The 15,719-nt window shown below is 49.2% G+C and overlaps 1 protein-coding gene across 4 annotated transcripts in view; it reads right to left on the bottom strand.

Annotated features, from left to right (window-relative positions):
- Positions 1-110: 110 nt before the first annotated feature.
- Positions 111-15,719, bottom strand: part of CLCN5 (chloride voltage-gated channel 5) — a 1,154,200-nt gene continuing 1,138,591 nt past the window's right edge. For 2 of the 4 annotated variants that reach the window (XM_069648663.1, XM_069648665.1), the window contains one exon: positions 357-736. In XM_069648663.1, coding sequence (XP_069504764.1) covers positions 646-736 — 91 coding nt within the window. In that variant the 3' untranslated portion in view covers positions 357-645. Of the gene's footprint in view, positions 737-15,719 lie in introns of all 4 variants that reach the window. The other 2 variants (XM_069648662.1, XM_069648664.1) reach the window with 2 other exon arrangements.

Genomic DNA, 15,719 nt, shown 5'->3' with positions numbered 1-15,719 from the left:
AATAGTTGTAAATGACTTTATAACTCCTTAACCTAAACATGCTTTTCCGGGTTCGGTTTTTGGATAGATTTGTTTTGGTAATTGTACATCAATTTTCCACATTCTTCAACTTTAACGCCATCAATCACATTTTAATTTCTGCATTTCATAATGTTAAAGTTACCATTTTGTTTACATTATTATACATTCTCTTGTGATCTTAACACTCAGAATTGCAGCATCTTGTTACTGCCTATACTTGCTAGTAGACCCTCTTGTTAACGAAATAATAGTAGGGCTCAATCACAGCAGTCGGACATTGCTCCCTAAACCGAAATAAAAAAAATAAAACACAAAATACAGCCTTTTTTTGTTTAACTCCTTCATGTAATCGTTCCTTTGAAACTTCACAAAACAATAATAACATCTTTTCTTCCATAGAGAAGATTTACTTCCAGAGATGGTGTAGTGCAATTGGTTACCTTGTAGACATTAATGGAAGAAAATTGAATATCGCCGAAGACATGATTAACTTCATCTCCACTCAGAACATTCCTATAACCGCAGTGATAGTTTGTTATTAAAAATATATGCTGGAAATCCAAAGTTTTTCTAGAAAGTTTGTTGATGGCCTTTTTACAAAAAGAACCAAGTGCAAGATTCAGTTCAATTAAAGAGGATGGAGTCGGGGTCCTGGTTGGCCATCTGTGCAATGTGTTTTAATACGTCCTTTTTGGTAATGATTCCCAGCAGCCGTCTGGAAATAGAATGAAATAAAAATATGTCAGTATACCCTGTAAAATTAAACACTTTGTAGTTTGAGAACTGCATCATGTTGACTTGTAGGTTACGTCAAATTTATTTGTGGAATCTATCACTTGAATGATTCCCACTGAATGGAATAATACAAGCTTGCCAGTTTGTATGTAGTGCCACATTAAAATACAAACACTATAAATAAATAATTGAACTGGGCACTAGAGGAAACAGTCTCGGGATATTTGTATGGCTGTGATCACAAAAAGGACCAACAGTTCCAAATACACTGGGGCTTCTAATAGACACACCAACAAAGTCTCAAGGCGGCATCAGGAAAAATGCAATTAGGATGAATTTTGGAATCGTGAGACATTCTAGAAAACAATAAAACATATCATGAAATCCAAATAAGGGTTATTTTTTCTTTTTACTCCACAGTTAGTATAAACAATCTTTTTTTACAACTTCTCTATCCTGTTTAACAGAGTTAAAATATCCATAGAGTTCCAAGCTGAAAACTCCATGATGACCTGGAGGCCGCCTCATGTCACCATTTCTCAATTTTAGGGTCCAGACAATTAATTAAAAAATGTCACCACTAATATGATCAGGCTGGTTTGGGTTCCATTCAGTCGGATTCTCCACCATACTTATGGGGTCATGGCTCTATGTAAGGGTTAGTATTTCTCCCGATACCCACAAACCCCCGCCCGCAAACTATTTGAAACCTTTAGCTAAGAGCATTGGTCGCACCATAATAGTCTTTTCACAATATCTGCATTGCAGTCAATGGTCAACAGCGCACGCATTGGACAAGCACTGCGCGATGTCCCAAGCTCCTCCTGAGCACACCTGGCATAGCCACTTTACAGTAAAGGTGCCCATGACTTCAACAGTAACTCAAAAAGCCTTCCTTATATGCATGTGGATCATAGTTAAATCGACTTTTCTTTTAAATAATTCTATTTTTACTGGTTTTCACAAGAAGTAGGATAGGAGAAATAATAAAGGAACAAAATAGAACAAAATACAAACTTACAAATAGTCCCTTTCCCCAGAGGCAGATTTAAGGCAAAGGGCCCAGTGGGAAATAATGACAGAGGGCCCCAGGTTGGCAGGTCATGGAAGCGGAGCCTAGAGTGGGCAGGGTTGCACAATGATGAAATTTAAGGACAAATGCTACTTTTTTTAAGTTGTGTTTTTTTTTATTTTTTTTTTTACAGTTTTCAGTGTTGGGGAGGGGAGTCCAACTCTAGCTAGAGACAGCTGGGCCCCCTTGCCAGGCTTTGCTGTCAATGGTGGTAATATTGAAAGATCAAGCCTGAAGCTAATGTTGGAAATGGTAGGGTTCAAGGTAATGGGAGGGGACATTACAGGAGGGGATATCATGGGTGTTCTTACCCCACACACTTGAAATGCCATTGAACATCACAAACTTAAAGGAGCTCACCTTTTAATCTCAAAACATACCAGGGGTTACCTTTTTTGTGGGCAATGTTTGTGGCACTTGAAAGAATCCTTAACTCCAAAACATTACCTCCAAATTTCCTCCGGATCCACAGGGCCCTGCTGCAGGGCAGTAAATGGAGAGAGAATAAGGGCAGGATAGTGAGGGATACAAATATAGAAGGGTATGTAACATGAACAGTGATGGGACAGGAGAGTGGAGAATGAAGGAGGGCAGAACCATGAGGTAGAAATTGAGAGTGAGGGAGGGTAGTCAATAAAGTGATTGAATGGAGCCAGGTGAGGATACACCGGTGAATGGGTACAGAGAATGAACGAGGGCAGGACAGTGGGGAAATAGTTAAGGCACAAGAGTCAGGGGAAATGCAGGATTACATGGTGGGAAATAGAGAGAAGGGGGGGTTAGGAGTATACGGAGAAGGGGGAATAATGGAGGTCTAAAGAGTCAGGGAGAAATGAAGAGTGAAGGAGGTCAGGGGAAGGGGGAGAAGGCAGGAAAGTGAGTGAGTAATGGGCACTGGAGGGGCAGCAATGTAAAGGCAACTGGTGTGACATGGGTAAACTAGGGAAGGAAGAATTGAGTGAAGGGAGGCCGGTCAGTATGCGACAAGCAGCAAAATGAGGAAGAGTGGAATCTTTATAACAAAGAACCTTTGGCAGAAATGGAGAAAGGAAAGGCGAGAGGAGGAATAAGGGAATGAGGAAATAATAGGGGAAGACCTAGTGTTCAAAAAGAGCAGGAAAGAGTGGGATGGTAGAGAGGAAATTGCTTGTAAGGATAAAAGGAGGGCAAAAAGACTGCTGTATGGTAGAAAATGGAAGCAGGAGGGAAGGTTGAAAAAGTGGAGCATATTTGTGATACAAGGTGGGCAGGTGCTTGCCCTAGGTGCCCACCTAAAGGTAGTCTCGGCAGCAATAGATACATGAACAGGTAAACAATTAAAATTCTGCCAATTAGATAAGAATGTATGCTTCACCCACACCCTCAGTTTCAGCTTTGTATCAACCTCATTTCAATAAACTGATTAGAAGTTGATAATGTGGCACCTAGGTAAGGACTGCTATCCCTTAAAAGGTACGATTGCTGGGTGATAACAAATGGGAGGGGAATATAACACTGCATGCTGTGTAAAATAATGGCTCAAGGAGTATACCTTATATTGAATTCTCCTTCACTGTGAATACTTTTTAAAACCAAAAGATATTGTTTTTAGGTCCACATTCCTTTGCAGGCTGCTAATGCAATTGTGCATTCAAAGTGCAGTCCTGTGCCGTGCTGTGACCAGAGAGCCTTGCTGACAATGTCCAGTCCGATGTGCCCAGCTGTCCGTCCCTGATAGATCCGATTCAATGGTCCAGAATCTTGACGGTCCAAAATCTTAAATCCATTTGTTTTGGGAGTATTAACAGGAAGCTAGAAACTGTTGACTATCGTGCATTATCTTGTCCCCTCCTAACCTCCGACTTATCCTTACTTCCATAATCAGTAACATTGTATAAATCCATAGTGAAATCTTATTCTGCCTATCTGTAAAAGCATACTTTTCTTAGTCATTTTATCAACTTTGATCTATTAATTTCATTCGAGTGACCAGCCTAGCGCTCCAGGGTGGACCATCGAGAACCAGGATTGATCCGCGAATCACTCCTGACTCTTACGTTGTGCCATCCTGGTGGCTTAGCTTGGCTGCTCTAGTCCATAGTCAATATTTTTCTGATTTTAAAACTGAAGCCCCTTTCCATTCTCGCACCTATCTCGCAAAAAAGACCTTTACCAAAACCTCTTTAACCCTCAGTTTTTGTGATAGACACTCCTACTTGTACCTAACATCCATAGCTATCCATAGAAACCAAAACTGCATTTCAAAACAGTGCAATTCTCCGTTATCGCGAATATCGCGAACGGAAAAGTTTGCTTTGAATTCCCATTTTGAGAAATTTTTACACGTGTGAAATATCTTCCATTTGTTTCCGACCTGGACTTTAAGATTTCAAACGTTTTCTTCGGACTAAATCATTGCCGGTGATTTTGTGCAACTGTTCAAAGCGGCTCCCGTAGGAATTTATAATAAATTAAGCATTTTTCCATACATTTAGAGTTCTTGCTCAGCCACTTTAAAAGTCATACTGACAGTTGAAAAGCCCACTTTGTTTTTCTCTTTCTGTGTAAGGGTGGAAAGGGGGAAGTGAGACACTGTTTGATCTGAACTATTTCTCAACACCTACTATCTCACATTTATTTAAATTTGCTTATTGGTGGGTGGAGGTGTGTTACAGGGGGAATTTCTAACCATCGTGCTATATGATCTGAAACCAACACTCAAAAGTATTATTTTTCTGTGCTGCATTTGTTTTGCTCCTTTCTTAGTCCTAGTGTATTAAAGATATTATTCAGTGTTCTGTCACCCCATTGGTGATTGTTGTTTACTTATTAAAATATATACTGTGATTTTGATCTAAAATAAATAAATACCTTTTACAGCCCGATTCCTGGTCCAGCGTGACCCGGGGTATTTTTAAGTAAGGGGTGTGATATGAGTGGAACATCATTCAAATAATTGAATCTATATATCAAATAAGTTTGTTCCGTTGCGCTGTACACTAGGCCGAGAGCAGAGTGTATCGTGCAAGCCTAAAGGGCAATTTGTTAAGTTGCAGTGGACATCCTGGTGAAGCGCGAGGCTAAAAGGCAATCACTTAGGATACAGCAATGAAACATTGGATGATTAAAGCTATATAGTCAGGTTAGTGTTACGCTCACATGGCTCCCACAGGGGCGTCGATCGGACCCGGACAGCTGCAACCTCCTCCAACATGAAGCGTAGTGCAGAGATGACAGACTGGACTGGACCGCCTAACCTTGTCTGCTTGACCCGTAGAAGTATTCTCCTTATGTTTGTACATGATGAGCTCTCCATCCTGCGTTGAATGCACGGGTGCGTAGATACCAGTTACTTCACTGGTTTGAAGGCGTTGGAAGAGTTCCGGATGAATATTGACTCCGAGGTTCCAGCCGAGAACCTGCAAGTATAAAGTTCAAAGAGTTCAATATGTCCGATGTTCACTCTTGTACATTCCTTTCTTGTGTTGGAGCTGGGTCCAAGGGAAGAATGTCTTGTGGCAGCTGATGGTGTTCAGGTAGGTGTCTGTATTATCCAATACTTTCCGGCAAAAGATTTGTGTGTTTAAATTGCTGGTTTCTCTCTCCTTACAGGTGCGGCGTAAGAAGTTGCGGTTTGTTACAGAATAATACCTCCGGTTGTTAATCAGGTGAGTCTATGGTTGAGAGGTTGTATTTGTTGGCTTTTTTGGCTCACCTTATGTTTCTTTTGTCCCCTAGATGGTGGAATTCGGCGGAGAAAATGATGGAGGCTGCGCTGGATCGAAAAATGCTGTGAGGACTGGTGAGTATGGCGCTGCAGCTGGCGATGCGACGCGTGTAGAATAAGGAACAAGTTACTTACCTGTAACTGTTGTTCTCCAGCATGGGTCTGGCATGGATTCACATGCTCACAAATATTCCCTGTCGTCAGGCCGGGAATCATAGGTATAGAAAAAATCAGTATCAGTTTCGTTTCTGATCTGTCTTTCTCAGTAGTAACCAATCACTGGTCTCTGGGTCATACTGCCCCCAGCCAATGAATGCCCTCTCCCTAAGCCTCGCTCCTGGCAGCCATCCTCAGATTTGGTAGCACGTGAAGTGGCAGTATGACCAAGAGAAGAGCCGCAGAGGGGTAGGCGGGAGAGTTTGCATGTGAATCCATGCCAGACCCATGCTGGAGAACAACAGTTATAGGTAACTTGTTCCTTCTCCAGCATGGGGTCTGGCATGGATTCACATGCTCAAGAATATAATACATAGCAGTATACACATGCACAACCACGGGAGGTGACAAAAGGCTCAATATCAAGCAATACAACAACTCAACATTAAGCAACTCTTACCTCCTCAACAGGCTCACCTTAGGCGAACAGGTTGCGCAGCATTGCCTGGCCGACTCTGGACTCCTCCCTGGAATCCCGGTCGACGCAGTAGAATCTCGTGAAGGTATGCGTCGACCTCCACGTAGCCGCCGTTGCAGATGTCGAGCAGGGGCACACCAGACAGGAATGCCGTAGTAGCAGCGATCGCTCTGGTCAAATGGGCCTTCGGACAGCCTGGCAACGGTCGGTTTGCCAACCGGTGACAGTGCATGATGCAGCCGGAGAGCCATCTGGAAATGGAAGTCTTCGAGAGAGCCTTCCATTGATTCACAGGTCCAAAGTTCACAAACAGCTGTGATGACTTCCGAAAACTCTTCGAGCGGTCCACGTAGAACTTCAGCGCTCTAGCTACATCCAGCGAGTGCAGAGTCCTCTCAGCCGGCGACGAAGGAGACGGGAAGAAAACTGGCAACACCAAGGGCTCGTTGAGGTGGAAGTCCGACGGCACCTTGGGCATGAAGGAGGGGTGCGTCCTCAGCACCACCCTCGTGTCGTGAAAAGTCAAGTATGGAGCCTTGCAAGACAGGGCCTGGATCTCTCCCACTCGTCGTGCAGAGGTGATGGCCACGAGGAATGCTGTCTTCCACGACAGAAACTTCAACGGCACTGAATGCACAGGCTCAAATGGGGCCCCCATGAGCCTAGTTAGCACCACGTTGAGCTCCCACGCCGGGGCAGGGGCCTTCACCGGAGGGAATGATCGGAACAGTCCTTTCATAAATTCCTTCACCAGACGATGAGACCACAAGGACGCCCGTCCTGTAGTTCTGGTGTAACGTGAGATGGCTGCCAGATATACCTTGATGGAAGCGCGAGATAGGCCAGCCTTGGCCAGAGACAGTAGGTACGGCAATACTTAAGGGGCCGTAATCCGCAGAGGGTTAATCTTCTGTGCACGGCACCAGACAGAGAACCTCTTCCATTTATGTCCGTAGCACTTGAGAGTTGAGGATGCCCTGGCCTTTGCAAGAACCTCTGCAGTCGGCCGGGATGTCGTATCCTCCAAACTCTAGTGCTGCAGGAGCCAGGCCTGCAAGTTCAGCGACTCTGGTTCGTGATGAAGAATGGCACCTCGTTCTCTGGATAGAAGATCCGCGTCTGTCGGCAGCTTGACTGGTGTGGACGCTGACAAGTCCAGAAGGTCTGGGAACCAGATCTGCCTCGGCCACGCCGGTGCGACGAGGATCATCCTGCACCGGGACCTCTTGAGCTGGTTGACGAGCTGGAGTAGCAACGGCGGGAATGCATAAAGGAACAGGCCGTCCCAGGGGAACGAGAAAGCATCGCCCATGCTCCTCGGATGGGGAAACCTGCTGGTGAACCTCCGGCACTTGGAGTTCGCCGCCGTCGCGAAGAGATCGATCTGGGGTTTGCCCCATCGTCGGAAGAGTCGGTCCACTTGATCCTGGCGCAGTTCCCACTTGTGGCACGAGCGCAGCTCTCTGCTGAGTGAGTCGGCAATGGTGTTTTTTATCCCTGCCAGATGCAAGGGTACCAGAAACATCCCTTGGGCGACGGCCCAATGCCACAGATCCTGGACTTCCTTGGACAGGGCAGGAGATCTGGTTCCGCCCTGCTTCCGAATGTAAAACATTGTGGTGGTGTTGTCGGTGAAGATCCTCACCACCTTCCCCTTGAGGGACGGAAGGAAGGACCTGAGGGCCCAGAACACTGCGCGGAGCTCCAAGATGTTGATGTGGAGAGTCTTCTCCTCCGAGCACCAAAGGCCTCTCGCGTGGAGACCCCCGGTGTGCGCTCCCCAACCTTCCAGGGAGGCATCCGTCGTCACCGTCGCCTGGTGGGCCGGGGCTAGGAAACCTGTTCCCGCTGTCAGACGAGCGTGGACACCCCACCATCGTATCGCCTGACGGAATGCTTTATCGAGCGGGATCCTGTCCTCGAAGCTGCCCGTCGTCTGGATCCAGTGGGCGTCGAGGAATTCTTGCAAGGGCCGCATCCGAAGTCTGCAGTGGGGCACCAGATAAATGCAGGAGGACATCATTCCGAGGAGGGAACTGATAGACCTCACTCTGGCCACCTCCGTGGCCAGTAGACGTTGCACCTTTCCTAGGATGGTTCTTATCCTTTCCTCCGACGGTGAGGCCCGCCGCGCCACTGTGTCGAGCTGTGCTCCCAGAAACAGGGCGACTTGCGACGGGACCAGGTGGGATTTTGGAAAGTTGATGGAGAACCCCAGGTCCGTGAGCAGCTGGACGGTCTTCGCAGTGTGTTCCATGGCGAGCTCCCTTGTCCTTGCCCGTATGAGCCAGTCGTCCAGGTAGGGGTAGACGTGGATCCCCTGCAGGCGCAGCCGCGCCGCCACCGGTGCTAGGCACTTGGTGAACACCCTGGGCGCCGATTTCAATCCGAACGGAATTCTGAGGAACTTTCGGTGCCTCTTTAGAATAGGGATGTGGAAGTAAGCATCCTCCAAGTCCAACGACAACAGGAAATCGCCCTCCTCCAGCTGCCCCAGCACGTGCTGGAGGGTGACCATCCGGAACTTCTGTGCCTTGATGTATTTGTTTAGTCGTCGCAGGTCCAGGATGGGACGCCATCCTCCTGTCTTCTTCTTCACGAAGAAGTATCTTGAGTAAACTCCGGAGCCCCGAAGCCTCTTTGGGACGAGCTCGATGGCACCTTTCCTGAGCATCGCCCGTACTTCCAACAGCAGTTGAGGGACGTGATTTTCCTTCCTGGCCATGGGAGGAATGCGGGGGAACCTCTTCTGGAACTCGAGGGCTTGCCCCAGGGCCAGGGCGTCCAGCACCCAACGGTCGGTGGAGATGGACTCCCACACGCCGACGAACTTCGCCAGCCGGCCTCCCACCGGGGTGCTTCGGCGGGGGCCCGACCCGACGGTCGGTTCAATCTTGCTTGGAGGCCGCTTTGCCTCCTTGGCCACGACGGCGGCATCCACCTGACTTGCCGCGTCCCCTGTAGGCCTCCTGCGACGAAGACCTTGCCGCTTGACGGTACGTAGAGGAGCTGCTGCTGGCTCCCTTGGAGGCACCCTGTCTGCCTCCGGAGCTCCAAAAGGACGGCCGTCGCTGTTGGAGCACACCCAGTGCACGGGCCGTCTCCGTGTCCGTCTTCATCACCTGAAGGGATTCATCAACCGCCTTGCCGAAAAGGTTGTTCCCATCGAAGGGCATGTCCAAAACCTTGGTCTGAATGTCCTGGCGGAAATCCGTCGTCTTGAGCCATCCTCGTCGTCTCAGGCAAACGCCGTTGCCCAACTGACGGAAACCGGTGTCGGCGATGTCCGTAGCCACCGTAATGGCATGGTCTGAGGCAATCTCACCTTCCTGCAAGATTTCCAGGGCCTCAGCCCTCTTGGCATCCGGAAGGAAGTCCAACAGAGGGGCAATCTTGAACCACAACTCCCTGTCGTAGTGGGCTATGATGGCCAGGGCGTTGGCCGCCTTGATGGTCGTCGCTGCAGATGAGATGACCCGTCGTCCCATTGTATCCAGCTTCCTACCCTCGCCGTCCAGAGGGGAGGTTGAAGTCGAGGCCGATGCCCCCCCCCCGCTTTCTTCTTGGCCACCGCCGAAACGACCGAGTCCGGGGTAGGTTGCGCCCGAAGGCACAAGGGGGCAGCGTCGGGGACCCGGTACTTCTTCTCGTACAGGTCCCTCTTCGCAGGAGCCGTGGCAGAGTTCTTGAGGAAGGGCGAGCCCCTCATCCCAGATGTCATCAAGAAGCGGTACGGCGGGCGTGGCTACGAGGGCCATGTAGGAGGACGTGATCTGGAGGAGCTCCCGAGATCCTGAAATGATCCGGGCGTAAAAGTGCGCAACGATGGGCCGACGACTGCTGAAAATACACATGTCGGTGTGTGAATGATTGGGCCACGCTTGGTGAACTTTTGGAAGGTGTAGGAAGAACGGCGGCAGAGATCTGTGCGGAAAGGATAAGGAGCGCCGGAGACAAAAGACGACACAAAATGGCCGACCAATGTCCGGAACAAAGGAAGGAGCAGGCCGCACGGTGATCGAGCGAAAGAGGCGTACTGGGCGCGCAGTTGTCATTTGTGCAGAACACAGGTCCTCTGGGTCATGTCGAATAGAACGGTGAGGCCGAAGGCGAAACAGCCCACCCTGGACGACTTCGCTAAGACGTCCCCTGGTCAAGACAATACCAAAAGCAAGGATAAGCCGCCTGCAGGGAGCATGACGACAACGGGCGCTAACCAAGAAGTCCTAGCTGCGATTGCAGACCTAAAGGCGTCCTGGGAATCTAAACTCGAATTAGCTGCCACTGAACTGAAAACGGCACTGGACCTTAAGGTCGGAGAGGTGCAGGAGGATGTTAATCTACTCCGACAGGACGTCAGGGCCTTGGCGGAGCACACGGAGTCCCTTGAGAAGGAAGTTAGCCCGAATACCGCGGATTGTGCCTCCCATAAGGCCGAATTGCATGCCCTGATACAGAGAGTGGGCAACTTGGAGAGCAGAGCGGAGGAGGCGGAAGGACGCGCCCGACGAAACATCCTCATCGTGGGCCTGCCGGAGGGATTGGAGGGCCACGATCCCACAGAGTTTATTGAGTCCATGCTACTGCAAGAGATACCCGGAGGAGCCCTATCTCAAGGATTTGCGGTGGAAAGGGCACATAGAGCTCTAACAAGGAGGCCGCCGCCAGGAAACCCGCCTAGGCCGGTGATAGCCAAAATTCTTAATTACCGTGACCGAGAGTGGATATTGGAACACTTCCGCAAGGGAGGAACGATTATACGAGGAGCGGCAAACATCACGGCCTACCCGGACTATACCCTGTCTGAGCAGCGTAGCCGCATGAACTTTGGGACGGTAAAGCGGAGACAGAGGCGGGCCACAAATACAGGTTACTGTATCCGGCAAAATTGAAAGTCATACATAAACACAAAACTTTGTTTTTTGAGACCCCGGAGGATGCCATGGGATGGCTCGATGCGCAGGGATGTCCCCAGGAGTCAGAAGTTCGGACGGAGAGAGAGCACGGAAGAGATAAGTAATGCACAAGGAAGGTGCCACAAGATGGCGCGGCACGGACCCGTGGGACTTGAATATAGTCATTTGCACAGCCTTCAGTAGAGAAGGTCAGACTATTGCACTAGATGTTATGAGCACTGGAATTATTATTGAAGTAATGGGAGCCTTACAGAGCGGATCTCTTTACCCCACAATAATCTTAGTTAAGTGGCCATTAGGGCGACTTCACCCTACTGAGCTCTGTGCATTGTTTGGTGCTTGCAGGGCTAGATGTGGGGGTGCCTGAGTTCCGAGAACGGAGCTGGGCAGCAGTTGGGGTGTGTGGTGTTGGGGAAGGGACGGGTGGAGGGAGGGGAGGGAAGTTGGGAATTTGTTGTGTACATAGTTATGGATAGTTTGAGCTGGTACAAGAAGCTACAAGTAAAGATAGAGAGCTGTATCTGAATCACGTGGGCAAAGGGGATTCGCTACACGGAAGGCAAGAAGACACTCATGAGCCATGGGGGACCTTAAGATCATAACATGGAATGTCAGGGGACTCAACAGTTACTTAAAGAGAAACAAAGTCATGATGTACTTGAAAAGACAGAAGACTGATATTGCGTTGTTGCAGGAAACACATTTGACCCGGTAAAAACTGGAACTGGTGGGGAAGAAGTGGAGAGGTACTGTAGTAGGCTCTCCGTATTCTGCCTACGCTAGGGGAGTGCTGGTCTGGGTGGCACCGCACGTTCCGCTCCAACTTACACAAGAAGTGGTGGACACGGATGGGAGGTTGGTCATATTAAAGGCTTTGGTGGAGAATAGAGAGGCGTGCATTATAAATACGTATGCCACCAACCAAAATACTGCGGCATATTTTAAAACCCGGTGTACTCATCTGGGCGCGTGTATGGGAGGAGTGGTTATCTGGGGAGGGGATTTCAACTGCGTCCTCAACCCAAAGGCAGACAGATCTGATGATAAGATTGATAGGCCCACCCCAGCAGCCAGGGTATTGCAGACATTACTAGACGATTTTGGGTTGGCAGATGTTTGGAGGCTGAAACACCCTAATGAAACACAGTACTCGCATTACTCAGCTCCGCAGCAACTGCATACGAGACTTGATTACTTTTTTGCCACGCCAGATGTGGTGATAGAGACCACCCAAAGAGACTATAGAGCGAGGGTCCTGTCGGACCACTCACCTCTGGTTCTGAGTTGGCAGTACTGCCGCCCCAGGGCGCGGATACCGACATGGCGCCTCCGGGCGGAGGGGCTCCGGGACCCGGTCTTCAGGGAAGGTATCAGGGATGCGATCACACAGTACTTTGAGGTAAACACAGGCAGCGTGGACTCAGCGTGCACGCTCTGGGAAGCCTTTAAGGTGGTATTGCGGGGTGCTGCTATTGCTAAATCAAAAGGCCTACAGGGTGGGGTCCAAACGGAGCTAGAGGAAGCGGAAGAGAAACTGGAACGGGAAAGCAACAGGGCGGGAGGGGATGCTTGTTGGCGTGGTTATATAAGAGCGAAACCCCCAGTCCCCTGATTAGGACAATAACTAGAGAAGACTGGGAGGTGGTTGACACCCAAGAGGGAGTCAACAAGGCATTCTTAGAATATTATAGGACATAATATGAGGACAGAAGAGGGGACAATCGAGAGGAGATTAGAGAACTCTAAAAGACATGGAATTATCTAAGATTAGTGCTGAAGAAAGGCAGGAGCTGGACGCACCGATTCCCTTAGAGGAATTGGAGGAGGTGGTGAAGCAGTTACCCACCTGTAAGACCCCGGGCGCGGACGGATTCCCTGGCGAGTTTTATAAAACATATAGAGAGGAAGTACTCCCCCCTATGCTAGAGATGCTCAATGAGTCTTTTGAGATGGGCCGGCTGCCGGAATCGCTTAGAGAAGCGTTAATTGTGCCACTTCCTAAGCCCAACAAGCCAGGGCATAGCTGTGGCTCCTATAGGCCTTTGTCAATGTTGAACCAGGATAGCAAGATATTGACGGCAGTCCTGGCCAATAAGTTGCATAGAGTTATTAGCAAACTGATACACCCGGACCAGACAGGTTATGTCCCCAGCAGAAATATAACCCACAACCATAGGCGACTCCACCGGGTGATTGAAGAGGGAAACAGGAGCGAGGGGGAAATGGCGGTGGTGTCCCTAGATGCAGTCAAAGCTTTTGACTCAGTGAGGTGGCCATGGTTGCTGGAGGCCCTGGAAGAATACGGGATGGGGCCGGGTTATGTTAGGTGGGCAAAATTACTATACAGTGAACCACTGGTCAGGGTGCGCACAGGATCGGTGATATCTGAGAGATGGCAACTCAGTAGGGGCACCAGACAAGGGTGCCCCTGGTCCCCGATGTTATACATTCTAGCCCTGGAGCCCCTGGCAGTGTACCTCAGACAACAATATGACATGGTTGGTATTGAGGTAAGTGGAGAGAAACATCTAATATTCTTGTATGCTGACGATTTACTACTATACTTGAAATATCCGGAGGAAAATCTTCAATATATTCTAGAGGTTATGGAAAGGTACGCAGAACTGTCCGGCATAGCGGTGAACCCCCAAAAATCGAGCATGTTCCCATTGAGGAGCTACAGAGGAGCCCCTCTGGAGCGGTTGCCAGTGTTGTCCGTACCATGGGCGGTTGATTCCTTCCGCTACCTCGGAATAGATGTGTACCATACTGTGGAGGAGGAACACTTGCATAATACCGAGGTGGCTGTATGAAGTTTTGGGAGAAGTTGCCGCTGGCGATGATGGGACGGAGGGCGATGCTCAAAATGATGGTCCTGCCCAGGCTGTTACATTTCTTCAGTAATATACCATACTTGATACCCAAAAAGTTTTTTGTCAAACTGAATAGCATGTGCAGAGACTTCCTATGGCATGGCACTCGCAATAGAGTGGCGCTATGGAAGCTGCAGAACTTCCATGATAGAGGGGGCATTAAGCTGCCAAATTTTGAGGCCTATTATGTAGCTGGTCAGTTGTAATATGTAACAAAATGGCTTTCTGATGAGGTAACTCCTGAATTTAGGCTGTTTGGACAGGACTGCACTCCGTTTTACCTAAAGGAGATTATCTGGGTGCCTAGACTTGAAATGAAAGAACGCCCGGGTATGATGTTGCTTGGGTGGAAGATGTGGCGCAGAGTATGCCGACTGATGGAGAACCCGTACCCGTGTTCCCCACAGGTGCCGCTAGTCGCCTTGGCTGGGGGAGACAACCAACTCAGAATGATAATCAGGACCTATTGGGAATCGGTCGGGCTGGTCACATTGGGAGATGTATGGCAAGAGGGGATCATTAAGGATTTCGAAGAACTGGGAGAAGAGGCAGGCTTGCACAGAGGCCAAAATGTCACGTATCTTAGGCTAGTGCAGATTATTCATAAAACCTGGCCAGAGACTGTACTGGCGGAGGAGCCAGATGTCATAATGGGAAAAATATATGACATATCAGAAGGAGGACACGAGATCTCTAGATTGTATGAGATGGTGATGACCCGGGTGGGGAAGGATTTGACTCATTTGAGGCTGGACTGGGAAGCGGAGGTGGGGGCACAGATGACCGTTGGGATGTGGGAGCGTGCTATGGGATACCACAAGAAGGTGTCCAGAAATTCCAGATTGCAGCAGATACAGTTATACATAACGCATAGAGCCTATATGACCCCGAAGAGAATATCTAAGTTTGTAAACGCAGGAAGACAAGCATGCCCAAAATGCGATGAAGAAGACGCTGATATGACACACATGTTCTGGTCTTGCCCAGTGATTGAAGGTTTTTAGGGGGAGGTGGCACAAAAACTAGCAGATAAAGGGGTCACGCTCAACATAGATACGGCCTGGGCCTGCCTGTTGCGAGGGTTTCCCAGACCACGGAATACTAAACATGTTGGGAAATTGAGGGACCTGGCATATGTGCTTGCAAAAAGAAGGATTGCCATGGGCTGGAAGCAGTGCCACAAGCCACGGGTTGAGGTATGGTGGCGGGATTTGCAAAAATGGGCGGAGGCTGAAACGGCAGTATGGCAGGAGGCATGTAACAAGTGCGGGGAAGAAGAAGTGGGTAACCTGATGGCATGGAGAGTGTTAATAACAGGACTGTTTGGCACAATAATGGATTCTGCAGCTTCGGAAGGAAGCGCTACCCGGCCACACGCAGCAGATACAGAATGAGAAACGCAAACTAGCTCTTGAGGGGGGAGGGATTTGGAGAGCAGTGATGTGCATTAATTGATGTTCACGAGTCTGTTGTAAATAATACTGCAAGTTTGGTTTGTATTGTTTATTTGTTTTCAAAATAATAAAAACAAAAAAAAAAAAAGAAGCGGTACGGCGAGGACCGTCTTCCTTTTAGCCTCGCGCCACTGGTAAAGGAACCCCTCCTTTTCCTCGGGGCAGAGCTGGAAGAGCTTGGATGCCCTGGAGATCATTGCATGGAAGGATCCAATCTCGTCGGGTGGGGACGCCCGGGCAGGGGGCGACGGGGGACAAGTCCCGTCGTCGCCTCAGTCGCCATCCGTACCCATCGTAGTCGTGTCCAT

The sequence above is a fragment of the Ambystoma mexicanum genome, chromosome 2q (assembly GCF_040938575.1).
Source record: "Ambystoma mexicanum isolate Mex_15411 chromosome 2q, UKY_AmexF1_1, whole genome shotgun sequence".
In the NCBI taxonomy this organism is placed as follows: domain Eukaryota; kingdom Metazoa; phylum Chordata; class Amphibia; order Caudata; family Ambystomatidae; genus Ambystoma; species Ambystoma mexicanum.
Note: the sequence above shows the minus strand (reverse complement) of the source record. Positions and strands in the feature narration are given on the sequence as shown.